Source organism: Microcaecilia unicolor, chromosome 4 (assembly GCF_901765095.1).
Source record: "Microcaecilia unicolor chromosome 4, aMicUni1.1, whole genome shotgun sequence".
In the NCBI taxonomy this organism is placed as follows: domain Eukaryota; kingdom Metazoa; phylum Chordata; class Amphibia; order Gymnophiona; family Siphonopidae; genus Microcaecilia; species Microcaecilia unicolor.
This window is the reverse complement of record NC_044034.1, coordinates 329,238,071-329,265,984: the sequence shown is the minus strand read 5'-3', so window position 1 is coordinate 329,265,984 and position 27,914 is coordinate 329,238,071. Positions and strand designations below refer to the sequence as shown.

The 27,914-nt window shown below is 40.8% G+C and overlaps 1 protein-coding gene across 1 annotated transcript in view; it reads right to left on the bottom strand.

Moving 5' to 3' along the window:
- Positions 1–10,134: 10,134 nt before the first annotated feature.
- Positions 10,135–27,914, bottom strand: part of ATP6V1B2 (ATPase H+ transporting V1 subunit B2) — a 40,322-nt gene continuing 22,542 nt past the window's right edge. The window contains exons 4-14 of the mRNA XM_030201971.1: positions 27,564–27,657; positions 27,239–27,316; positions 26,709–26,848; positions 26,081–26,182; positions 25,616–25,713; positions 19,196–19,319; positions 16,018–16,168; positions 15,168–15,250; positions 14,412–14,516; positions 13,770–13,899; positions 10,135–12,040 (exon numbers count right to left, since the gene is read on the bottom strand). Of these exons, the coding sequence (XP_030057831.1) occupies positions 11,898–12,040; positions 13,770–13,899; positions 14,412–14,516; positions 15,168–15,250; positions 16,018–16,168; positions 19,196–19,319; positions 25,616–25,713; positions 26,081–26,182; positions 26,709–26,848; positions 27,239–27,316; positions 27,564–27,657 (1,248 nt within the window). The 3' untranslated portion in view covers positions 10,135–11,897. The remainder of the gene's footprint in view (positions 12,041–13,769; positions 13,900–14,411; positions 14,517–15,167; positions 15,251–16,017; positions 16,169–19,195; positions 19,320–25,615; positions 25,714–26,080; positions 26,183–26,708; positions 26,849–27,238; positions 27,317–27,563; positions 27,658–27,914) is intronic.

Sequence of the window (27,914 nt, the reverse complement as noted above, 5' to 3'; positions counted from 1 at the left end):
GAAGTCTGGCTACGCCCCTGGATCAAAGATGCCATTATTAAGGCTTAAAGTTCCTACAGATAGCAAGGTAGAGAGTAGTAGGACAAGAACCTCAAATTGCCCTTCCTCAAGGGTAATTCATTATGATTTTACACTGGGCTTCCAATTTCCTAATTTGTTTCTAATAGCCTGGAGTTAGGGAATGTCTAGCAGGAAAAGGCAGGTTCAACCAATATAGAGGGATTAAAAAAAATATATTCATCCTAGTGCAGCACACTAGGGCATGTGCTGCTCCATACAGAGGAAGTAAGACTACATCACTTTCCAGCATGCCTTGGAAGGGCAGTTATAGAGGATCTATAGTTTAACTAGAGTGAGACAGACTTAGCTGCCAAGCTACAGTTCCAGGAGGGAGACTTCTTGGTCAGCTCTGGCTTTTGAATTTACATCCTACAGCAGTGGAGGATTTGCAGTCCTTGTCCCTGACCCTGCCCATAGAAATCAGTGCTGCAGGTCCCACCATGCATCAGGATAGGGTTGCCAGAAATCCAGTAGTGGTGTAAAATCTCCCTCCTGGAACAGGGTAACTTGGCAGCTCTGGATTAGTAGAAAATCTAGCATTCCAGAGAGCCTTAGTTCAACACCTCCCCCCTCCCTCCCCCCGCCACCTCCTTCTCCCAACACATTTCTTTCACCAGTGTTGTTCAATTTGCTCTTCTTCCATGTCCTTATTAATCAGCAGACCACCTTTTTTCTAGAGGCAATTGGGGGGGGGGGGGGGACAGGGTTACAGAAAGAGTGAGATGGATACAGACACTTAGTACAATCTTGTCAGCCTCTCAGCCTAAGAGGTTGTAAGGGAACATTTATTGAAGTACAGCCTAAGAAACTCATTGGGAATATCTGATTTTCAAACATTGTTTTCATCAAACATTTGAGATCTAATTATTTTAAAAATTCTGTGAAGAACGGTAACATTTATAATTAGGGATACATAGAAATTGATTTTGGCTTCTAAGACTTAAAATAACTAAATGTTTCTGCTCCACTTCTCAACTCCCGGCAAAAACATGGTTTTCCAGTCATTCCAGGTCTTCCTCTCTGAAAATTCCTTTTGGCAGTTCTTTCAAATGGTGCATTTATGTACATATAATCTATGGTGATACAATCCTTGTGTACGAGAAACCAGTTTTCAGTGACTAGAATGGCAATGGGGAGCTGGTGCCAGCTGTAGCACTGGGACAGAGCTGAGCAGGGTCCATATAGAAGGATGCTAAGATTTAAGTACATTTTCTGCACTACACAGCTAAAGACCAATTCTATAGGCACACACACAAAAGTAGCACTGACAAGGGTGTTGTATAAATGGTGTTTCTGACCCATGCTCCATCCAGATATAGCACTTACACCTTTATACAATAGTGCTTAGAATATTTTGTACATAAGTGATATTTGCCCCTGCATTTATGTGTGCAAGGGGTGTTTCTAGGACTGCGCTTCACATATGCAATTTTTCATGCTCTGCATATAGGTGATCTGTGAGATGTAGCTTGGATAGAACATAGGAAGAGTAAAATGTTTTTATAAAATATGAGACTATGTTGAATGTACACAAGTAGAAAACAAGCACTAATTTACACCTGCATTCTTGCGACACTGGCGCTGGATCTGGGAGCCTGTTTTACAAAGGCGTAGGCGTCAATGTTGCCTTTATACATTAACCCCTGGATTCTATATATGGAGCCCCGCTTCCAAGATGCAAATGCAAATACGTTGGCCATTGGGCTCTGAATCATCAAGAATTGGGTGCTAACAACCAATTATTGATATTAATTGGCATACATTAAAATTTGTGCACACATCTGGATGTACACGATTCTATAAGACACAGGGGGAAATTCTATATATGGTGCCATAAAACCACTCGGTTAGCGTAATTCTATAAACTACGCAAAAAGTGTACTTTGTAGAATACGCTCACGTGCCATTCTTGCACCTAGAATTTAGGTGCACCCATTAAGGCCACCTAAAACCAGGCCTAAATACCTGTGCCTAAGTTAGGCGCAGATCGGGTGTATTCTATAATAGTGCGCATAGTTTTTTGAAACACCCACACGTCGCACATTCCACACCCATGCTCCCTTTTCAACTGTGCACATTAGAATTTACATGCACTGAGTTATAGAATATGCCTAGAAAGTTGTGTATGTAAATTCTAATTAAAGCCCATTAGTGCTGCTAACTGCTTAATATCCAATTATCAGTTTTGAATGGCCTGCTAATTAAGTTGTGCATGCAATTTGGCCAATCAGTGCACACAACTTAAGGCACTATATACAGAATTTGAGGGACAGTGGACAACTCCTATGGCGTGTATCCAAAAAGGTGGAGTGGCCATGGGCATTCTGAAAAGTTGGGTATGGAATTACAGAAGACTGCCTAACTTGCGCTCCGGAATTTACACCACGTTTCTGCAGGCATAAGTCTGGCACCCAAAAGTTGGGTATTCTAAACATGGTGTGAACCCTTTATATAACAACACTTACCGCTGAATTTTTTTCAATGCCACTTACTATGGACCCCCTCAAAAGGCATCCAGTTATAAAATTATCTCCATTATATAGAGATAGATAGATAGTGGCCTAATGATTAGTGCAGCGGGTTGCGGACCTAGGGGACCAGGTTCAATTCCCACTGCCTAACGGTCGGCAGTGGGTTAAGATCCTGGGGAACCAGGTTTAATTCCCTTTGCAGCTCCGTGTGACCCTGAGCATGTCACTTAGTCCTCCACCGCACCAGGTACAATATACTTAGATTGGAAGCCCATCAGGGACAGTGTAGGTACCTGTATAATTATACGTAAACCACCTCGATTCATGTTTTGAAAGACGCGATATATCAAATTGATAAACTTAAGTGTTTTCTGGCTACCAGTTACATTTGAGATAGACAAAAATATTTTTGTTTCATGTTATTTCCAGAAATGTTTTTATTCATTTTCATTTGGCCACGTCCTGAGAGCTAAGTCACAAGTGCACACCCTTTTGAAAGAGTGCATACTATTTACAAAGAGGGTACACTTTTCCCAAAGATGCATACATGCACAACTGTTCAAATAAGCACATTATAGGGAAGAGAGTGTATTATTGCCAGCAAATGTGTTTTTTTTCCCTGCTCATTTCCTTTCATTAATGACATGCACAACATGGGCGATATTGACATTTTGGATGTCTCTGGTCTCAGAAAAGTTAGAAATCCCTGAGGCAGCGGTTGGTTTGCAGAACAGGAAATGCCTGTCAGGAATTTTGAACACTTTTGTACATCGTGGTTGATAAGAATCCTTGACTTTGGAGGCTTCATTCAGCAGGAGAATTTCAGCTAATTACACTTTGAATTTTTAAGTTTGTTTGTAACTTCTCTGCTAACTGTTTAAGTGTCCTCACTAAAAATAAAGAGAATTTTGAAACAAACTAACAACAAGGGCTTTTTTTTTGAGGGGGTACTGAGTACTGGCACCTTTTCCATTGCCTGCTAAAATCGACCCATGGACCCCAAGTTTTAACGAAAGAGCTCAGGCTCTACACACCAATTCTGCCTTGTCATAGATTCCATGACTGGTTGCAGGGGGCCTGGCTATTGTGGGGTGAATCCCTCAGTGAACACCTCACCCCTGAAGGGTGGCCTAGCATTTGAGTACCAGCACCTTTTCCGCTAGAAAAAAACGCACTGCTAATAACCAATAAGTATGTGGAGTTTTTTAAATGACCTCCGAGGATGTAAAATGGTCCTGCGATTGAGATATCAGGCTAAACTGCTGAGGTCTTTTTTTTCTCCACATTACTTTAGATTCTTCAGTGCACATACTTAACTGGATGGTTTTGGAAGCACAGCTTTTGTTTCATATTGATTTTCAATATCTTGACATTTCACATGTTGTTACAAACAGCTGATTGCTAGTGAACATATAACTTACCTATCCGTGGCTTTCCAGCTGCTATATTGTTAGTATTTGACAAGAAATCCATGTAAATGGCCCAATACTAACTTGTAAAGAGGTTGGGCTAGTAGTATCTTGTTAAAACACACAACAGATATCCCTTTAAGAATTAGAAAAAAAGTATTGGGACTGAAGCACATTTAATGAGTTGTAATCACAACTAGCCACTCTAACACCAGAAGCAATGACTGCAAAGACAATTTGGTTACTCATTTTAAACTGGAAACCTTAAATATGGATAGATCTAAAACTGGCATTTCCAGAGTTCTCCTGTACTGTAATTGTTTTCTCCTTAGCTGTTGGAGGTAATAGGTATCTTGCAGGTGGAAGATGAGGATCTTGAAATTGTTTCAACAAATGTTTTGGGGTTGGGGAAATATAAATACAGTAGTAAAACCTGATAGTTTGGAATGAACTCCCTTTTGAGACCACCTACACCTAAATAACAAATACTACTACTTTATTTATTAAAAATGTTAAAAACTCTGAAAAATCTTGAAGAACCTTATAACCATACTTTTTCTCTTCCTGGTATTTGTAAAATATTCATCTAAACATAAAATTGACAGTCACAAATTGTCATTGTCCACAGCAACGAGGATCAAGCAAATGGGGTTGAGGAGTGCTGATGAGTTAGTTCCTGGTTGAAAATTCTTCTCTAGTTGCAAAAGGTGATTTCACCCTTTTCAATCTTTGTATCAGTACCGGTTTTCACCACACTTTTCCAACTGTGCAGCAACTTCACTCTAAACCATGCATTAGAGAATGACACAGGGACAAAGTTTGTCCCCGTCACTTCCCCATCTCTGGGTTCTGTCTCTGTCCCTACCCCATCCCTGCAGGTTCTCTGTCCCCGCCCCATCCCCACAGGTTCTGGCCTTGTCACCATGGACTCTGTCCTCATCTGCAGAAGCCTTGAACAATTATCTTATATTTAATTTTTTTATTAAAGTATAAAAAAGAATATGCTGTGCAACTATTGTGTATGAATTACAAATAGAAAACAATAACAACAGCAAACAGCTATAATAACCCTCCTCACTACCACCTTCTACCCTTCCAACCCCAACAATAACTGATTTCTACTACCCCAAAGAATCCTAATCCACCCTGTCCAGGGGTATAAAATACAACCCATTCTGTATGCCCTAGAGGGGGAGAAATATGCCCTATGAAAACACTTATGATTTTTAATCTGTGGATGAATGAGTCCTCAACAATCTCAGGATTCAGTCTAGCTCTCCTGTCTTCCACAGTCCTTCCTGCAACAGAAGATGTCTTCTTAGAAGGTGTGCTGGTAGCAGGATGTACAGGATCCCCCTTGCAAATTTTGCTAGCTGTGACCAGCATGTTTGCTTGTTTTCCCCCCCCCAAAAAAATCAAAATATCATTGTCTGCATCACTTGAACATAAATAACAGTTCAGTTCATTAACGGGCTTCAAAGTAGAAAATGACACAGGAACAAAGTTTGTCCTCATCGCTGTTTGCTCTGTCCCCATCCCCACGATTACTGCAGGTCCCCGTCCCCTTCTTTACCAAGCATTCCTTATCCTCATGTGCTGAACAATTCCATGTTATAAGCCTTCTGGCACAGATTTCACCAATTTCTCCAAACTGTTGTCTGCTTTTCACAACCCAATTGAACACAGTACCATATTTTGCCAATACTAATCCATTATGCTATATGCATCCAACAATAACTGAATTTCTTACCTTATGTACATCATGAAAAGACTTGGGCCACCTCAAAATGGAGTAAATCAACAGGTCGCTCCAAGTGCTACCTGTTTGATCTCTGGGCTGCCACTGGAAAGAACATCCTTTTCTATCTAGCCCTCAGGGACAAAATAGGCTATTTCCTTTCCTAAAGTGACTAAACACATTATGCTATTCGACTTCACAATTGTGACCATTCTATTTCTTTCTTTATTTGTTGCATTTGTATCCCACATTTTCCCACCTATTTGCAGACTCAATGTGGCTTACAATAATACATCCTAACAATCGTCAAACAAGAGTAGATAAAACCATTGGTTACATAAAGAACAAGTGTAACAATGGATAAAATCAATTCAATAAATCAGAAAACACACTTTGAGTTCCACTGTTTTCCAGGTATAAATCAATGTTCTTTTCAAATTAGGTTCAAAGCTACATCTCTCCTCCTCCTCCTCCTCAATGAATTCACTTGAAACAAAAAAACAAACAAACTATTAATTGCAAATCAGAGAGTTGATGGCTTTGATTCCAATGCATGACAAAACTTAATTGTATACTAGATTTTTAATTTGTATTGATTTATTATGTAGTCTATCTTGATTGCTGTGCTTTCCTGTCACGAATGGAATTCCTATGTTTGTTTATTTGTATATACCAATTTTTTTATATATATGTAAACCGTTCTGTTTTGCAGTTGCAACAAGACACGGTATATAAATCAACATAAATAAAATAAAAAATAAAATAAAACGTGCCTCCCATCACTGCAGTCTCAAATTGCTTAGGTGTTGGGCTGTTCTATTTTTCACTGATGTAATAGTCTAACCAATATTCAATTTTCCACAAGGACATATGATTCCATAAATTACTTGTTTAGAAGTACAATTAGTGCAAGAGCATAATTTGGACTCTCTTCAGGTATATGGATTTAATGCTCAACTCACAATAAACACATTACCCCCACTTAAAATGACCCACTCTGTTTGGTAGGGATAACTGTATCCTGTTTACTTAAATTGCAACCATGTGTGTATGTGGATCTTGGTAATTCAATCAATTGAGAATGTTAAAGACATATATAGACAGGCAACCACGGGAGGCCTCTGTGGCCACTATGGCTACCCCCTTCACCTGTAAATAAAACTTTTTTGTTGAAACTCAAAATAGTTTTTAGTGATAATGCTGCTATTTGATTAAAAAAATGAATTTGTTCTGCTATTGACAATATTTGTAGATGCGTGGTTTGGACTGAAGTTGCTGCACAGTTGGAAAAGTATGATGAGAACCGGTACTGATACAAGGATTTAAAAGAGTGAAATTACCTTTTGCAACTAGAGAAAAATTTTGAAACCAGGGAACTCATAAGTACATAAGTAATGCCATACTGGGAAAAGACCAAGGGTCCATCGAGCCCAGCATCTTGTCCATGACAGCGGCCAATCCAGGCCAAGGGCACCTGGCAAGCTTCCCAAACGTACAAACATTCTATACATGTTATTCCTGGGATTTTGGATTTTTCCAGGTCCGTTTAGTAGCGGTTTATGGACTTGTCCTTTAGGAAACCGTCCAACCCCTTTTTAAACTCTGCTAAGCCCTCTGCTAAGCTCTCCTCAGCCCATTTGCTTGATACTCGTTTGTGTGGACAATAATGACAATTTGTGACTGTTAATTCTACGTTTAGGTGAATAGGGATTTTACAAACACCAGGAAGAGAAAAAGTATGGTTATATATGAAGGTTCTTTAAGATTTTTCAGAGTTTTTCACATCTGTAATAATTAAAGCAGTATTTGTTGTTAATGAATTGTAGGTGGTTTCATTAAAGTTATTATAGAAAAGTCACCATTTTAAAGTAGATTTGTGACCCCAGTTACTTTTTTGAATTAGGATAATAGACCTGAGAAGTCTAAGCATCTTGGGTCTGATATTCAGCTGTTGGCAATAAACCCGAAAATTCAATGCCAGGCTATATGTGGGCTCCAGCATTGAATTTCAGGATATAGCGAGCAGCTAAAACATAGCTGGTTAAGTGAAGAACCGCATAAAGAAAGGACTGTGTTATGAGGTCGTCTTAACCAGTTAAATGTCAAATATCAACACTTAAGTGCTGACTCCACCCCCAGAACACCTCTAAAGTAGCTGGTTTCGGCTTGGGCGCTAAATGGGCATTTTCAGTGGCACTATCTGGTAAGTGCTGCAGAAATGCCTGATTAGCCCTGGACAGAGGATTTAAACAGCCAGGAGCTTCTCCCGGCCACTTAAATCATTTTACATACCGGGCCCCTTGTTTCATTGGTGTCAAGATGGAGATAAGCTTGGTGTTTTAAAAGCTTACTTTCAGAAGACAGATGTTTGGCAGCCAGAAAATTCAAGTTTTCTTCCCATATGGCCTGTCCCACCCAACCGAGGAGGAAGGCTATCCTTGAACTTAAAGCACAGGTGCTTGTTATTGGGTATACCTTTTAAGGTTCCCATGTAAAGGTCTAGCCACTTTCCATGAGCCACTATAGCTAGAGAACGTTCCGAGAAGCAAATTAAGTAATTGTCTTATGTGTTTTACTTCACCATTTTCATTCTTCTTGCCATAGGTGTGGATGGCTTACTGAGGGTACATATTTTGAGCATAACTAGTAGACGTATATACTTTTATTACAGTCCTAGTACAGTTTCCTAGTAAAATACAGCTGTCTGTGGGCCACATTGTAGATGTGTGTGTGTGTGTGGGGGGGGGGGGGTCCTGAGTTTTTGCTGGGAAAATTTTTTTTGTGTAAATTTCAAAATCTCAAAAAAAAAAAAAAAAAAAAAAAAAAGGATGAGTCACAAAAATTAGCCAGATAATCTGGACTGTGGCTGAATATCACTGCTAAGTTATACAATTGGTTGCTGAATAGCATGAGTTGGACACCAGAAACACACAGCAGTATGGTGAACACTATTATTGTCCTGCCTGACACTGCTACCTTTCAACATACCCCCTGCATCAGGAGCATACTCTCATATCCCAGATGCACACTTGCATTTACAGTGTATATAATGCAAGAGATATTTTCTTATACTTAAAATTTGAGTTGATTGAAATAAAAAGATTCAGTGCTGCTAAAACTATAGCTTAGTCACACAGCCAAAAAAAAAAAAAAGCTGACTACACTATAGTTTTAGCAAGACTGAATCATTTTATTTCAATCCACTCAGTGATAAAATTTAAGGTTAAAGAAAACATCTCTTGCATTATACACACTGTTAATCGGAGTGTGCATCTGGGATACAAAATCATGTCCCTGATGAAGGTGTATGCCAAAACATGGCCATGTCGGGCAGGTTATCAGTGTTCACAATACTGCTATGTATTGGTGTCCAGCTCCTGGTGCTTTTTTTGTTTGTTGGTTCCCAGTCTCTCTTTTCTGCTGAATAGAAGCCTAAACTCAATGTAAAGCAGTGGCAATGATGCCATTATCCTCAAAATTCTATAAATGGTGCTTAAAACTGCACGCGCAAATTTGGGCAGGCATACAATTTGCTCACGCAATTTAATTGAACAAGCCAATTCGTGCCAATAATCACGGGCACTAATTAGCCTTAACTGAAATTTACACAGGCATTTTTAGTCAGGTGGCTCCAAAACCCACAGCCTTGGGAGGGTCATGAGAATAAGGGGTGTTACAGAATAAGGGGGATCTGTGCCTAATTTAGACACAAGAATTTACACCACGGTTTACTTGGTGTAAATCTTCACATCTAAAAGTTAGGCGCCAAGTGTATTCTATAAACAGCGCTTAACTTTCAGCGCCGTTTATAGAAGAGTGCTTAGCATGTTATTTTTTCAACACTATTTATAGAATTTGGTCCTACAGGTCTATTCGGTATCAATGAAAAAAATATATATATGCAATGCTGTGCTGCTGAAAAATGATCATATATTTGTATACATTATACATAAAACAGTTTTAATACTACATATTTTTACAGGATTATTCTGGGAGGGGTTCTGTTGAGGTGATCATGATTGTTAAGCATATTTATTAAAATCTCATAAAGAATTAGGGACTGAGTTCATTGAAGAGGTACAAGCAGGTTCACATAGGATTCCTAATGTACACTTCTGCTGGCATGGTTCCCTTTTACACCTGTCAGTTTATCTATACACCTACATCTGCCACCCCCCTCCCCCCCCACACACAAACAGATGAGCATTTGTTCCAGGTCCAATTTTAATTCCATTGTATGTAGAACCCCATATCATTTTTTTTTCTAAGAGACATCATATATATAATTCTCTCTTCTCCAGGTAACATCTAACCCAGTTCCCCTTTCTTCTCCCCTAGTTTCACCTCACCACAGGTCTATAGGGATAAAACCAGGCCTGAACAGCCTATCCTCACACTAATGCCACAGGGAAACTGCCACATCACAAGTGTTGAGCTCACTGCAACAAACAAAAGTTTTCAGGTATTCACATTTATTTTTCCATATACATATATTCAGATGTCTCATTTTCTACAATAAAATATTCTCATGCTAACACCCCCTCCAGAAACAGAGATAAAATTCTTTTGTACACAATGAGTAGGAATGCACCAGAGTGAAAAGGAAAGCTATTGCACTTGGTTACAGACACAGAGCCAACCAAAAAGGACACAGAAGCTGAAGGAAAACAGGTCCAGAGCAGAGCAAACATTCACGGGGGTGTGGGGGGGAATGAAGAGAGCCTTAGGGGTGGTCCTTCTGTTTTCACTTCGTTAGTGAGAGTAGGCTAGCCTAGAGGAGGGCAGAAGTTTTAACCCTTCTCACCTATTCCCTCTGCCAGCCTATGCAGACTAGAGGCAGATTTACCCCCATATCTGTAGTTTAACAGAACACAAATGTAAAAAAAAAAAAAAAATCTTAAAACCCCCTTTCTTTTATCGGAGGGGAGTGGGGCTCAGCAAACACTTTCCTAGAAGAAGGCGCAGCAGCAGCAACAGTCTAAGCCTGATTGTGGAAACATTCAGGGCAAGTGGCAGAAGCTGGGCATTAAGCAAACCGATCTTGAGTGGACAGTGGGTTTCAGGGATGAAGGGTGCAGGGAGAAGCCTGAAGAGTGAGTAAATATATACTATCCTCTCTTCCCTACCACGCTCCTGCCATGTTCCCCAGATTCCTTGTCAGGAATCCCACAAAGGACATACTTTGGCTTAAGACTGAAATTCATTACCATCATGGTATGTGTATAACGCATTTGGAGACACTGCCCCAGAGAGTGGAGATCAGACAGAACAGTGTAACAACTATCTTTCTGCTTGCACAGTGAAATCTTTATTCTGTTCCCTGAAGCAAGGACTCTTGTACCTACTGCCAGCAGCATGCAGGAAGACAGGCTTTTTTTTGCATCTCTCCTGGAGATACACTCTGTATCAAACTGCCACTGTCACAAAATAAAAGCTTAGGTTATGTTTTAATCTCTTCAATGGGCCTCTGAGGTTTTTGGTACCAAATCCACTCTCAGCAGCAACAGGGAAACAATTATGTTGGGGGGGGGGGGGGGGGGGGTTAATATCATTGTGTATTAACTCTTTTACAACAAATTTACAAAAATAATTTTCTCTAAAAGCAGTGCAGCTGATCCTGACTCAATGGCCAATCTAACTTCAGGGTGGAAAGTGGATTTGGAGGGTCCCAATTTAAACTAACAAGAAAAACCAGAAAAAAAAAACCCAAAACACAAGCTACCTGGTAGACTTGGCAGTGAAATATGATTCTGAATTTCACAATCTGGAGCTCAGCTCCTCTATCCAATTTGCATACTAGACAGGGACTGGTGGGGATAAGGAAAATAAATGAGAGCAGAATGCCATTTACAGAGATTATAGAAGCACAAATTACATGACAGAAAACATTTTACAATGCAGTGTTTACAAAACAAAAAAAAAAAAAAAGACCAAACTTTCAGCGTAAGCTCAAGCAAGCAGCTGTACCAGGTATAACCCTCTGCAAGTATTCAAACAACCAGCAGATCCAAAGAGTTTGCATGTAGTGTATGTAATACACAAACCTTCTTCTGCCTGGGGCTGTTTGAGAGGGATGTACTTTTAACTTATGGCTGCAGCTTTTTAACTTAAAACACACTAGCACAAGTAGCTACTCACATTCTGCCCAATTATAGGGAAAAAGTCAACACACTAAACATGAGCAAAGAAAATAGTGGTGCGTAGAAGGGGCAGCTGGTGCTAGTGTTTTGCAGCTGAGTCGCGGGGGTAGAACTCTGCCAGGGTGCTCTGAGGGATCCTTTTCAGCATCTCTTTAGGGAAGATCCGCAGCAGCTGCCACCCGATGTCTAGTGTCTCATACACTGTGCGGTTATCATAGGGACCTGAGACAGAGAGAACCAATGAGCAATGGAACAGAGGTCTCAACCATTGCATTAAAAACTCACCCAAAGTGGCTAATTATATATTTCCAGCTAAACTACATCCATCAAATTACTACAAGCCTGATAGTCAAAATGATTTAAACAGCCAGGAGAGGCTCTTGGACACTTAAATCACCTGTCCAGGGCTAATCGGACATTTTCAGCAGTTCTTAACCTGATAGTGCTACTGAAAATGCCCAGTTAGTGCCTAAGCTCAAATCAGCTGCTTTGGCGGCGTTCTGGGGGGCAGAGTCGGCACTTAACCGGTTAAAGTTAACTATACAAATTGGACCACATAAGGCAATCCTATCTTTATGCGGTTCTTTATAGCCAGTGCTGAATATCACACTTAGCACCCAATGATCAATTCCTCGCACTGTTCCGAAACAGTGCCGTAAAAATAGCACCAGAACAGCGCAGAGAATTAACTCCCCAATGATCAATGCTAATAACATGCACATTTAGGCGTGTTATTAGTGTTGATCACTGGGGAAAAGCACGGGAGGACTGTGCCTGGGCATGCGCTCAGGCACAATCCTCCCGCACTTGACAGGTCCGGGCTTTGACAGCCCAGACCTGTCAAACCTCAAGCCCCTAAACACAGGAGGGACTGTAGATCCTGTGGACCTCCAGCCCCCCCCCCAACCCCCCCCCCCCCCCCCTAAAATATCTTGGTGGTCCAGTGGGACCCTTGACAGCCCCTGCTAGCCCTGGTGGTCTAGCGGTGGGGTTCCCCTACTTTCCTCCCCGAACCCAACCCCCTCCCCTCATACCTCAGTATAGAGGGACTACTGTTTCTTCCCCTCCTCTGGGCGCCACCTCAAAATGGTGGTGTCCTGCCTAGTGCATCCTGGGATGCACTGGGCGGGGACCACCAAGGTATTTTAGACTTTTGAGGGGGTGCACTTTGTGCTTGGGGAGGGGGTGAGGGGCCTGGAGGTCCACCAGACCTCCAGGCCTTGTGTTTGATTGGGGGGGAGGGTGTTACATGCTGGGAGGGTGAGGGGTCAGGACTGACAATAACAGCCCGGGGCTGCCTGGCATGGACCGTGGGGGGGGGGGGGGGGTGAGGGAGTAGAAGAGAGCCTTAACCCTAACGCCAGCTCCAAGCTGACACAGGTTAAGGCACTATGCCACCAGTATGATCAGAGCTCAGTGCTCTGATCATATGGGCAGAATACCGCCAAGCTCATTTAAATATAGTTTAAATGAGTTTGGCAGTATTCCCTGGCTTACTCGCATCAGACCCCTCCGATCATCCTGAACAAGCAAACGCGGGCGCTAGTCCGGCGCTAATGGACTCTAGCGCCCGCGTTTGCTTTTGATCATCAGGCCATTAATTGGCTATATTTTGGGCTGGCTCTGTATACCCGAAAATTCAATACTGGAGCTCAGACATGGCCCAGCATTGAATTTCCAGGTAGCATAGCAGCAGTCACCAAAATGCTGATTGTTGCCAGCTGAATACTGAGCCCTGAGAATTTAGACAGTTCTGTAATACACAGCTTCATGCAGCATGTCACCAGGCTAGAAGCCCAATCCCACAGGTCTTACATATTGCTAATGTGATGCAGTGTGATGGTGGCAGAAGGGATATCACAATCTGGATCTTCATGCTCTAACTAAGTCTGCACTGCAAGCAGCCAAAAACTGCTTCTTTAAAGACTGAAAAAAAAAAATAAAACCTTACCCTGAGAAATAAAGTTCTTTTCAAACTTCTGCAGAAACTCCAAATACAGCAGGTCATCTGAGGTAAGGGCTTCTTCACCAACTACTGCCTTCATAGCCTGGACATCCTTCCCAATGGCATAACAAGCATACTGAGAAGCAAAACGTATTTCGACAGTTCAGAAATTTTGCTCAGACTTGCCAGAATGAAAGTAAATAAACCAAGGGATGACACTTCTCTTCGTTTCCAATGAGGTAAAAGGGGGTATCTTACAGCACATACTTTGTATGCAGAAACAGTGAGGTGGGGGGGGGTGGGGGGGGGGGGGGGGGCGGGACAGGAGTCTGCAAGACACATTCTGACTGCACACTCAAGTCCTAGGTGTTTTACTGCACTGAATACCTGCAAATCCAAATCCAGGATCCGGAACTCCCTTTAAAACCTCAAGTGCTATTGACTAAGTATGCAAATATGTTTTACCCTTACACAAGAGAATCTGTAAAGGAGTGTGGTAAGCAGGGGAGAGGAGGGAGATTTTGAGCTCACTATAAGGGAAGTGAGAGTTTAAAAGTACATGGCACTACAGAGAATTCTCATTGGCTACTCTAGCAGTCTTCCTTCCATGCTGCTCCCTACAAGCAGGCCATTAACAATGATACATACCAGCTGGTTGGACACATCTGCATGATCTTTCCTCGTCATACCCTCCCCTATAGCGGATTTCATCAATCGAGACAAGGAGGGCAACACATTAATAGGAGGATAAATCTGATGCACAAGATACAAAATGACAGGGAAAAACTACATTAGAAAAATGATTCTTGGGACAGCACAATTTCAGCACCCCATGATGTCGTGCAGAGCTAAATCTACAGCAATTTAACAATTTCTTCTAGTCAGTAAGAGTCTAAAATTACAGTTTCACCACATAATTTCCCATGCACAAATTTTTTTTGTTTGTTTGTTTTTTTTTAGCTGATAGTCGGAGCCTTCTCTATGTTTAAATCTTAAGTTTTATTGCTAATCCATAGCACAACCCAAAGTTGTAAACTCTGCAGTTTGTACATTTGTAGCTAATAAATAAAATCTATTATAATCATGCATAATCTAATTAGCATCCAACAACAGGACTTTGCTTTGTTAGAGCTAAATTCAGTCACCTGGGTGAGGTTTAATGCAGTTAAAAAAAAAAAAAAAAAAAAAAATCAGGACATTCTTGAAGTTCCCTTTCTAATATAAGTTACTGTATAGAAAAAGATCAAACACAGTTAATGAACAGCAGACAGGACTTTGTACTGGAACACAGAGCACTGCAGATTCGGAGATCTCTCAGCTGGACCACAGGTATAGCCCAGTCAATCTCTAATACACTAGTTATCTTGTGGCAGGGGCTTTTACCCCTACAGATAGAAAACTCACCTGTCTGTTGTGCAGCTGTCTGTCCACATAGATCTGTCCCTCTGTGATGTACCCAGTCAAGTCCGGAATAGGGTGAGTGATATCTGTATGAAAAACGTTTTAGTGTCATGCTGTTACATTCAGGAAAAGTGTTTTTTTTTTTCTTCCCTTTTGCTAAAGTTTTGGAATATTTTCCATTTGAATTAAAAGAAATTTCAGAGCAAGGAAGTCATCCAACCTTTGATCTCAAGGCCATAAATACCTGTGTCAATGGTAAATAACCCCAGACACCTGTAAACAGCAGCAGATTTCAAAACAGAGGTTCTCTGCCTGATAGATGTAGTTAACTGGTATGTCACACCAGCTCACAGCACCAAGGATTCAATACCACTAGCATTGTCTGTGTCAAACGTGAAATTATAGGGTGCATGGAAGTGTCTTTAATGTAACCCTCCAGACTCTGGCTTCCAGCTATATAATTATGCTGTTGGCTGAGGAGTTCAAATTTAGTGTTAAATCACTAGGGAATCCAAGTGTTACAGGCTTTTACCTCTGCTTTCAGATATACATTTTCAACACCGAAAAGCTGCCTCACTACAGTTCTGCTGGCAGATGACTGCCTGTTAAAAAAAAAAAAGCTACAAATCTCACATCAGTCTCACCTAGAATTTTCTCAGACTAATACAAGTTCATGTTTTTAAATATAATTCCTTGAGACTGGGAGCTGGACTTGGGCTGGTGGAAACCCCCCAAATACCATGGTCGTGCATTTTCTCTCTCTCTCTCTGTAAAACAGCTTATCATCAGTTACAGAAAGGTTTGCCAGTAACACTAACACTGTTAGGGAAGGAAGGAGTGCAGAAGGACTCACCATCATTGGGCATGGTCAGGATAGGAATCTGAGTGATGGAACCATTCCTGCCTTCCACACGCCCTGCTCGTTCATAGATGGTGGCCAAGTCTGTGTACATATAACCTGGGAAACCACGTCGTCCGGGCACCTCCTCCCTGGCAGCTGAGACCTGGGGGGGGGGGGGGGGCAAGGTAAAAGTGAAGAGGAACTAATTAGCAGTTCCTTGGCTAATACCATTTGCTGCAAGTTATACCACAAGGCATGCAGAGTTCAGTGTATTGTGTGCTTAAAAGCCGTGCAGAGTTTGTAATGGACGGGACTATATGGCACAATTAAAGCCACAAATAAAGTACAGTATCTCAATCCAGAGCAATATATGTTTTAACCATATACTACTACAGTGATGTGAAAGTTTTGCCTCCCTCTTGATTTTCCCTATTATTGCATATACAGTACATTGTTCATTATCTGACCTAAACGGGATCAACCCATTGTCAGATAACTGAAAAAAGTCAAATACGGAAACAATGCACAAACAAAAGAAAAGTTCCCGATTTTCAAAAACTGCTGTAAAACAAAGATTTTTAATAGAAACAAATGCAATGACATCAAGGGGGGATGTCTGTCAGATATGCCAGATGTCTGGATTACCGAAGGTTGGATAATCAAGATTGTACTGCATGTCACACTTCAATGGTTTCTGATCTATAAACCAAAAGAAATATTAGATAAAGGGAACATAAATAAACAAACAGCTTTTTTTTTTATTATGTAATTTACTTAAGGAATAAAGTTATCTAACACCCTATCACCCAGGTGAAAAACTAACTGCCCCCTAAACTTGACTGCCATCACCTTTAGCAGCAATAATTATATCCAAAAGATTCATATAATTTGATATCAGATTTTCACATCGCTGTTGAGGGATCTTAGCCCACTCTTCTTTGCAGAGCTGCTTTAATTCATAGGGTTTTTAATTCATAGGCTAATCCAAAACTTTAATTTTGTTTCTCCTCAGACATTCAGATGTTGACCTACTTTTGTGTTTCAGATCATTGTCTTGCTGCATAATCCAATTACACTTCTGCTTCAGCTCACAGACAGATGACAGGGTATTCTCCTTAAGAATTTTCTAGTACATCTTTCCTTCAATGGCAAGTTTTCCAGGTTCTGAGGTAGCAAAGCATCCTCACACTATCACACCACCATGTTTGACTGTTGGTATGATGTTCTTACTGTGGAATGCTGTATTTGCTTTACGCCAGACAATGGGACTTTTGATGTTCAAATAGTTCCACTTTTGACTTGTCTGTTCATAGTAAATTATTCCAAAAGGCTTGGGGATTATGAAGATTTGTTTTTGCAAACGTGAGATGAGCATTGATTTTATTCTTGGATAACAGTTTCTGCCTTGCTACTCTCTCATGAATCCCGTTTTTGCCCAGTTTCTCTTATTATAGCACTATAAACGCCGACCTTAGCTGAGGCTAGAGTGGCCTGCAGTTTTTCGATGTTCTGGGAAGTTTTATGACTTGCCGGATGAGTTGTTACAGCGCCCTTGGAATAATTGAAGCAGGCCGGCCACTCTGGGGAAGATTTACACTAGTCCAAGTCTTCTGCACTTGGAGATAATGATATATATATATATATATATGATATGATATTGGTACTTGTATTCAGTCAACTGCAAAAATATGGTTCAAAGCGTAAGTGTAGAGAATAAAAGGAAAAGAAAAAAAAAAAGATTATGCATAAGATTTCTGAAACAGGATAGTCTTCAAATTTTTCTGAAAAGAAAGGCAGGTAGATGTCCTCACTGAAACAGGTAAAGAGATCCAAATCTCGACAGCTTGGTATGAAAAAGATGTTTGTTACAATTTTTTTGCACTTTACACCAGAAAATGACAGAATACAAAAGGTGATGGTTACCTGCTCTAGAAAAAGAATAAAGTGTAATCAACTACTCTGGACAAGAGCCATGAAACATTTTGTAAATCCAACAGGCCTGTTTAAAAGGAATACATACATCATTAGGAAGACAATGAAGCCCAACCAAACAAGAGGTAGCATGATCAAATCATTTCTTTTTGAACGTCATCTCAGAAGCAGTATGTTACAAAAGCTGTAGTTTTGAGATTAACTGAGCAGACATAAGACTGTATATGCCATTACAGTAGTCTACAGAAGATAAAACAGACAGCACTAAGACAGAAAAATGCATCTCTGATAATAACACACAAACATACGTACCTAAGCTGGTGCAATTTTAAAAATACTACTCTAGTTACACCATTAACCCGAGGTATCTTTGATAAAGAGGTGTCCAAAAGGACACCAAGTATCTGATACAACCCATCCGATAGGACTAATTCTGTAGGGTTAAGAACTTGTCTACTAAACCATAGAAATTTGATTTTATTCTTACTTAATTTAAACCCATGCATAGTACTCTGATCTTCAATTCTACTTATTGAAGATGAGACACATGATGAAGTAGATGAAATGTCATTGTTAATCGGTATTAATATAAACATATCTGCATTTAAGAAAAACACAGACTAATAATGGGAAAACCATGACAAAAAGAAAAATGTACATATTAAACAAAGATGGTGAGAGTGGATAGCCCTGGGGGACTCTACAAGGTGATCTCCAATCTGATGAAAAAGCATTTGACATTTTTACCCTATAAAATCTTTGTGGTTTGGTGGAGTCCCAGAGCTTTAAAATAATGGCTTTGTATCTCTTTCAGACTATTTCAACTTTCTCATCTCTTCTAGAAACACCTTTGATCATGGCATAGCGTTCTTATAGAAACTTTATGGTAACTACTTCAACTCTCATGGTAAGGTTCAATACGTTGCGAGGTTTAGGTTCATCAGGGCTGGCTGTAAGAATGTCTGGCTGTGTTCTATCAGCTGAATCTAATTATTAATTTAATGTAGTCAACTGGTTGAGTAACTGAGGGAGCAGTTACTTTTTCACATGGGTGATATGGGTGTTAGGCAACTTTGTTCCTTATATAAATGATGCCATTTAAAAAATTGTGCTTACTCAGGTTTTCTTTGTCTAATATTACTTTATAGATCAGAAACCATTCATTGTGACATATGCAACAATAGGGGATATCAAGAGGGTGGGAAAAACGTTTGCACTGTACCACTAATCATGTGAATGAAAGTTTTAACAGCCATACCTCCCGCAAAGCTTCAGCATAGGAGCTCATGTCAGTTAAGATCACCAGCACATGCTTCTCACACTGATAGGCCAAGAACTCTGCTGAAGTCAGAGCAAGGCGCGGTGTAATGATGCGTTCAATGCTGAAACACAAAGGCACAACCTCAGAAGAGCTTGCAGGACAGGCACTCACATTATAAAGCAGACACCATAAATCTGAAACTCTTCATTTGACTCTGTACTAACAGAGAACAGCAGCTACAAGTTCCCTTCCCATTTTTGTGGTCTAGGGATTTACTAAATACCTCAGTTTTCAATGCAGCAAATCAGCCTAAACTAATCTGAACTAAGTTCCTAAAATGGTAACACTTGACAGCAGAATTGGAAACTAGCCTAAACTGAATATTTCCAGGTTGAGAAAGCTTGCCACTGTGAAAATGATGGTTCTCCCCAAGTTTTGCTTTCCCTTTCAAATCTTACCTATTCCCAAATAAAGTTTTAAATTCAATTATTTCTAGTATAAGCAGCATACAATTTTACTGCTTTGAGATCTTGCCAGGTACTTGTAGCTTGGACTGGCCACAGGATACTGGGCTTGATGTGCCTTCAGTCTGTCCCAGTATGGCAGGCCTGAGCCCACCCAAGCCCACCCTTGGCTACGCCACTGGCTGGCAGGAAGGAGAAAAACGATGACTGGATTAGTCTGGCAGGATTCATAGCATGACAATTACCAGGTAACCATAATTGGACTATCTGGGGGTGTAGACTCTCTAAGGTTTCTAGGAAGATTCTCTACAAAAGTAAGCAGGATGGTGGGCTGGGCATACTAAATGTTAAGAGCTATGATATAGCGTCACAGCTGAAAGGTATACCTGAGTGGCATTAGCTAGTTCTATGCCCTAACTTTGTTCCTTCTACATTTGCTGTGGTTGCAAATAAAATGCCTGAGTATCCAATAATTAATACACAGCCGAGAAAACCTCAAGAAAGCTGCTTCCAGGGAAAAGTATTCTCCATATGCTTCCATGAAATGTAATTAAAAATTCCTCCCTCGGGATATTTCCCTTTGTTTAAGCACCGGGAGCATAATGGATTGTATTGCAAGGGTTAATTAATAGAGAATAAGAGAAGGCTGCTTATTGTGCTGCAAAACAAGTACCACCTTTTAGAGACTTCCATTATCTTCAGCTTAAATCACTAACTTGAACAGAAGGAGCTTAAAGAAGCCTTACAGAAACGGGAAACGTCTTTTGAGATGTTTAGCAATCTTGTGAGGTCTGAGGAGCCTAATTTCTAAGGCAATCTAGTTTTTGGAGAGGCAATGAGACAGTGCTGATTTCATTAACAATGTTAAATTTAGTTTGGATTGCAGGAAGGATTTTTTTTTTTTTTTTTTTAACTTAACTGTGGCCTTTTAAATAAAAATCCTTTGCTATTGAGCTAATTAGCAAACCTGGAATTGATTAGCTAAAGCAATATTTTCCTGACTGCTGTTCTTTGCGTCAGCTAGAAAACAGAGGATATTTGGGGGGGGGGGGGGGGGCAAGAGTTTGCTATATGCTGTAGCTCCAGTGACCTGTGGGTTATCGCAGGGATCAGTATTATCACCCTTGTTTTTTAACCTTTGAATCTAGTAATGCAGGTAGTGGAGATCTCTGGAACGTCTTGCTATCTCTTTACCGATGATATCCAGCTATGGATGTATGAGTCAGGCGCTGATTCTGTATCAAAATGGTTCAATGAGGCAGGACTGAAATTAATCCTGAAAAAAAGTCTCACTACTTGTGGATACATAAAGTTCAGAATGTTCTTTCAAGTCATTGAATGTTTTCCTGAGAATCTAGGACTATCGTTAGACAAAGATCTGTACTACCACATAGGGCTTCCTCTGCGATTTTGTGGTTGCTTAGGAATATTCACTTTGCTAGATCAGAAGGACTTAAAAATGTTAACTCATGCCTGTATTACATCTATGTTGGATTACTGCAACAATCTGTAGGCTTCCCAAGTACCAGCTGGGGAGATTACAGCTCCTTCAGAATACAGCTACATTTTTATTAATGAATACAGTTGCTACTCCAGTCTTGTCTGCAACCCACTGGTTGCCAACTGAGTATTGGGGCCGATTTAACTTTTCATTAGTGTTAAAAGCTTTGTTCTTTGAATGGCCTTTAGGTATACAAGCCTTCAAGGAGTTTGCAGTCCTTGCAGCAATTCTTGTTCCTAGCACCAGGTAATAAACAACAGTGTACAGGTTCATGAACATTTGTGGTTCTTGGCAGTAAGTTACGGACTGTCATGCCAGTAGAATTGCAGTTTGAGAGGTGTTATCCAACATTTAAATTGAAAGCGTGTTTTTTTTTTTTGTCAGGCATTTAGCAGCTGAGTAAAGATGAATACATTATAGCTATGGGGAGATTAGGCTTGGAGTAGGAGTGAGGATACATTAGATTATTTTATTTTCCGATTATAACATACATCGGGCTTTCAGGTGAGGTGAAATATCGAGTCTTGTAAAGGTAAAGATGCATTTCCTGCTCAGCTCTTCTGTTGAGCAAGCATAAGCATCTTCTGGCCTGGGAAAGGATTTGAGGTTGGAGCAATAGAATATTGACCAGTTATGAGAGCATTCACAAATCTCTATTAGTGGAAAATGGATATAGATATTGTATTTTACTCCAACTAGACTTCATAATATATATCCTATTGTGGATAAAACATTTGTGTAAATATGAGGTAAATTGGTAGTTTTACATATTTACAAAATATATTGGAGGAAGTGTTTTGTTTTAATTATGCAGAGAACCAGAGTGGTACTTTCTGTAGGCTAATATTTTTATTGCATTAACCAAGATCAAAGTGATCCAGAAATCTAGAATCTTTAATAACTTAGGGTATTCACTGCAGCATGGAGGAGAAAGATTTCCTTCCTCATAAGCCCCTTATATCATAGGATTTGGAATGCGATGACCAGATCATGGTAGGATGGGGCAAACTTGCTCAGACCAAGAAAAGTGTGTGTGCCTTAGTGCAAGTGGACTTTGTTGTCAGTTCTTTCATAGCTGTATGGTTAAATTGACTAAGATACTCCTGGAGAGAAAAGGGAAGGGATTTTGGATATAACTCACTCCTTTCAGTTGAACCTCAAGGCGAGTTACATTTAGGTACAGTGGGCAATTTCCTGAGGCAATGAAGGATTTTTAAGTGACTTGCCCAAGAACACAGAGTTGCAGTGGGATTTGAATCCTGGCTTCCCTGCTTCTCAGCCCACAACCAATAGGGTATGTCTCCACTCCAGGATGGAGTTGTCCTTATGGACTAGTTTTTGTTTTTTTCGTGGGTCAAAATGACAAAAAAAAAAAAAAAAAAAAGTTACAGTGTAAATAAACATGCCATTAAATTCTGTTTCTGTATATAACTGTTACAGTGGGATACAATAAAGCTAAGTTACTCACCTGTAGCAGGTGTTCTCCAAGGACAGCAGGACATACATTCTCACATGTGGGTGATGTCATCCATGGAGCCTGGTGTAGATGCTGACCAGCATTCTATTGCTTCTAAAAGCCTTTGGCAGGCATGCGTAAGTGCCTTCCTGCCTGCCCGACTTGTGCAGGACCCACAGTTGTATAAAAAAAGCATAGAGAATACAACTCCTAGGGAAAGTGAGGGAATATAAGAACGTATGTCTTGCTGTCCTTGGAAAATACCTGCTACAGGTAACTTTGCTTTCCCCAAAGACAAGCAGGACACTATCTTCTCACATATGAGAATCCCTAGCTAACAGGCTGACCGAAAACAGTCAATAGGGACTTGCTTTGGCAAGACCCAAATGAACCAATAACACCAACAATATAAACGGGCCTGTTGTAATGACGCAGACTGGAACAGAAAAATTGGGTCTAGGAGGGTGAGGTTGGATTCTAAACGTCAAACAAATTTTGCAGAACTGTCTCACCAAAACCAACTATCATATTGGATGTTTTGCTCAAGATGCAGTGAGATGTAAATATGTGGACTGAAGGCCAAGTTTCAGCTCTGCAAATCTCAATGGAGGCTGACCTCAGGTGGACTACCGACACAGCCATGGCTCTGACATTTTGAGCCATGACATGGCCCTCGAGAGTAAGCCCACCCTGGGCGTAAGTGAAGGAGATTCAGTCCACCAGCCAATTTGGACAAAGTGCATTTACTGATGGCTGCCCCTATCTTGTTTAGATCAAAAGAAACAAAAGGCTGGAGTGGCTTTAATCCACTCCAGATAGATGGCTAAGGCTCGCCTGCAGTCCAAGGTGTGCAGTGCAATTTCATAAGGATGGCATGAGGTTTTGGAAAAAAAATACTGGAAGAACAACTAAGAAGGAACTCTGACATTACCTTAGGAAGGAACTTATGAGTAGTTCTTGGCACATACCCTATGATGAAACACTGTGTGAGGTGGATCAGCTACTAGTGCCCGCAAAAGCTCCATGACTGAGCTGAAGTGACTGCTACCAAAAACAAGACCTTCCAGGTCAGGTACTTCATATGGCATGAATCAAGCAGCTCAGAAGGAGCATTCATCAGCTGGGTGAGGATCACGTTGGGGTCCCACGGCAGTCAGAGATTTGATGGGGGATTCTGTCAGAAGCAAACCTCACAAAAAATGAACTAGAGGCTGTACAGAGATGGGCTTACCCTCTACACGGTGATGGTAAGCATTAATTGCATTGAGGTGAACCCTTACAGAGTTGGTTTTTAAACCAGACTCAGAGAGGTGTAGAAGGTACTCAAGAGGTTTTTGTGTAGGACAAGAGAAAGGATCTAGGGCCTTGCCCTCATACTATATGGCAAACATATCCATTTGAATGTGTAACCTCTTAAGTCATTCCTGGAAGCCAGCAGGTCTCTGGAAACACCCTCAGGCAGTTGAAGGTATGAAAATTCTACACTTTCAACATCCAAGCTGTAATGGTCAGGGGCTGGAGGTTGGGATACAGAAGAGACCCCTTGTTCTGTGTGACGAGGATCGGAAAACACTCCAATCTCCAAGGAGTGGAGTAGCCTAATGGTTCGAGCACCAGCCTGCCTGGTTCAAATCCCACTGCTGCTCCTTGTAATCTTGGGCAAGTCACCCTCCATTGCCTCAGGTATAAAATTAGATTGTGAGCCCTTCAGAGACGGGGAAAATACCTAGTGTACCTGAATGTAACTCACCTTGAATTACTATTGAAAAAAAAAGTGTGAGCAAAAGCATCCGATTCTAGCCTGCCATGTGATCTAGGTACAGAGCAGTTGTTGAAACGAGTGGCAAAGAGATCCATAGAGGGGATGCCCCACTCTCAGAAGATCTTGCGGATAATGTCCATACTGAGAGACCACTCATGCAGTTACAGCATCCTGCTCAGTCTGTCCACCAGAATGTTGTCTTTGTCCCCCAGGTATGTGGCCTGAAGCACCATTCCATAGTTGGTGGCCCACTGCTATATCCTGACTGCTTCCTAACACAAGGTGTAGGAATCCTGTACCCCTGTTTGTTGAGATAATACATGTTTGGATTAGAACAATTTGGTTCAACAATCAATCTTTGAAAGCCTTTACAGCGTTCTATATTACTCTCATCTCAGATTGGATGATTCTGGGTCCCTCTGTGCTGACAAGAACAATGCAGAATTCTCAGAAGTCCTTGGTGTTAGGTCCATTGATGCTCGGCCCAAACAGGCGCTACAGGTGCCCAATTTGAGGCAGGGGGAGTGTCTCCAGTGTAGCTCCAGAAGTCATGGGGACCGATACCTTCAAAGCAGATGTTGATAGACCAGACTTGTGTGCTAAAACGTCTCTCACCCAGGGCCTTGCAACTTTTCTGGGTTCTCTTCTGCATTTGAGCACAAAGACAGTGAGAGGACTTATGGTCAGGGCCCAGGCAGGTTAGGCACAAGTGATGTAGGCCAGTCACAAACATGGTCATACCACAGTCTGTGCACCGCTTAAACCTACTGGAAGGCTTCTGGGACGTCATGGGGAAGATGGCTCCAGTGAAATCAAATGGCTCAATTGTTAAAACCAAGGGATTTTTTTTTTAGTATTTTTGTTTTCTTAAACAAAGACTCAGCCAGGATATCGGGCCTAAGGAGACAGTGAACTGTGAATAAATAAAAGAAAACTTACAAGGGCCGGAAACAATAAGAAAATAAAGGGGAAAACACACTAAAAAAATAAAATGGGTCACACACTACTCGAAACAAAAAAAGGCAGAGAAAAATCTCTGAAAAGAAAAAAAAAAAAAACTAGACAGTTTCACTGCTCTGTGGAAAAGATGAAATCTGCGGGTCCTACTTGTCCTCGGAGAAAAATTAATATGAAAAAGGAGACCTACCATTTGGTTTAGAAGTTCTAAAACTGGCTCACCTGAACAGTAAAGAAAAATTAGATGGAAAGCAGGGAGTTTCTCACAGGCACTTACGTGGGATCATTAGCCAAATTCAGGAAGAGACATACATTGTCCATTGAACCGTTCTCCTCAAAGTCAGACTTAAAGAAACGAGCAGTTTCCATATTTACCTAAAAGCAGAAAAATCTGATAAATATCAAATGTTTTAAAAAAATGCATTACAATAAAGCCCAGATGACACCAAAAACTCTAGGCTTTTCTACACAAACTTTTTCATGAAGGTTCATACATCTAGCTTTTTTTTCAGGAAGAAACAATGCCTTCGACTGATTTTAACAAAGATAACCAGCTTTCTTCACAATATTACTACTACTTAACATTTCAATATTACCAGTTCTTCACTGCTGGTAAGGGGTGGGGGGGGGGGGGGGGGAACTTACAATGCCACCTCTGTGGTGACCCATCAGAACTACAGCTCTGCTTGGGAATAGGCAGTTTTAACCCTAGTCTCTTCCATGTACAGGACCAAATACTTACACCCATAGCAGCAAATACTATGGCAAAATTCTCCTCACTGTAGTCCATCACATCTTTGGATTTCTTTACTAAACCAGCCTGGCGACAAATCTGGGCAGCAATCTAAGGAAACCAGGGAGGAAAAAAGGGGTAAGTTTTGCAAACCGTGCAAGTCTGAAACCAAATTTACTAAAAGGGAAGGGAAAGGGAAATGGGACTTGATATACCGCCTTTCTGAGGTTTTTGCAACTACATTCAAAGCGGTTTACATATAATCGGGTACTTATTATTTTGTACCAGGGGCAATGAAGGGTTAAGTGACTTGCCCAGAGTCACAAGGAGCTGCAGTGGGAATCAAACTCAGTTCCCAGGATCAAAGTCCACTGCACTGACCACTAGGCTACTCCTCCACTCCAGCAAAGCACTGTGATTATAAGAAATAGAACTGATCATAGCCGTTCATTAATCAGGTGGCTCCATTTCCCTGTGTGTGTGTGAAAACTATTCAGATCCTAAGAGACACTACTAGGATTCATGAATGTCTCAAACAGGATGAAATCTGGCAGGTTTATAAAGGTATGCTTTTTGCCTAGTAAGCCTATTTGCACTTTAGACCTAAAACTTAGATCCCTAAGCCCCATGCCCTCACCTCATTATGGGGTAATCCAGCAGCAGAGAAAATGGGGATTTTCTGCCCTCTGGCAATACTGTTCATGCCGTCAATAGCAGAGATGCCCGTCTGAATCATCTCTTCAGGGTAGATTCGACACTGAGGGTTGATGGGCTGACCTGTCAGATTTCCACAAAGCAAAGCATTATGAGAAAACATTTACTGGTAGCTAATTAGGTGCTTCTAGAATCCCAAGGACCCTGGGGAAATCAATGAAAATTCCATTTGCCATAAAACCTCAAGTTCCACAAAACTGAATGATGGAATTTTCATGTCCTCAAAAGCTTCCGTCAACAGGCAAACTATCAAACTCAATTCTGGATAAAAACTAATATGAACATCTAGAGAAAATTTGCTGTTTTATATTTACGTTAATTCTTTTTTATTGAAGAATGCAATAAACATTCAGGTAAACAATTCAATGTCTCGTTTGAACTTCACAAACAATTCCAACTCTAAACTCAACCCCCTCCCAACGCTGTTTAAGTACAATCAAGCTAACAAGTTACCCATAATGTCAAGATAATCTTCAGCCAGAACAGCAGGACCTCTATCAATGGGTTTTCCAGATCCATTGAAGACACGACCTAAACAGGAGACCATAACAAAACATGAGAATTGACCTATCCTTATGTGCAACAGATGTGTAATCAGGCTTACAATTATCCTACACAACACTGCACACAGTCAACAAGCTGGACTCCCTCCTAGCTATAAAGTTACAGCAGACTGAAAAGATCATTAAGACACATGTATATTTTTAACAGGTGCCCCCAACAACTCCAGCCCATCATAGCTCTGTACCCAGAAGATAGAAAATTCTGTAGAACATACCAAGCATATCCTCGGACACTGGAGTCCGAAGAATATCCCCAGTGAACTCACAAGATGTTTTTTTGGCATCGATACCAGAGGTACCTTCAAATACCTGCAATACAAATGGAAATGCAATAGTAGATAAATAAACATCAGAGCATTGAATGGCACCAAATGGTTAACAGATCCCTTCCACTAGTATGTCAATACTGTTGTGGTATGCACAAAATTAAGAAACAAAGTGGACAGGATAGATTCACCAATTGTAGTGAAAAATAGAGGAAAAGATCTGATATTGCATGGACTTTATTCCAAAATCCAGAATATAGTGGGCTAGGTTACTTTATTGTGACGATTCAATCACTGGTC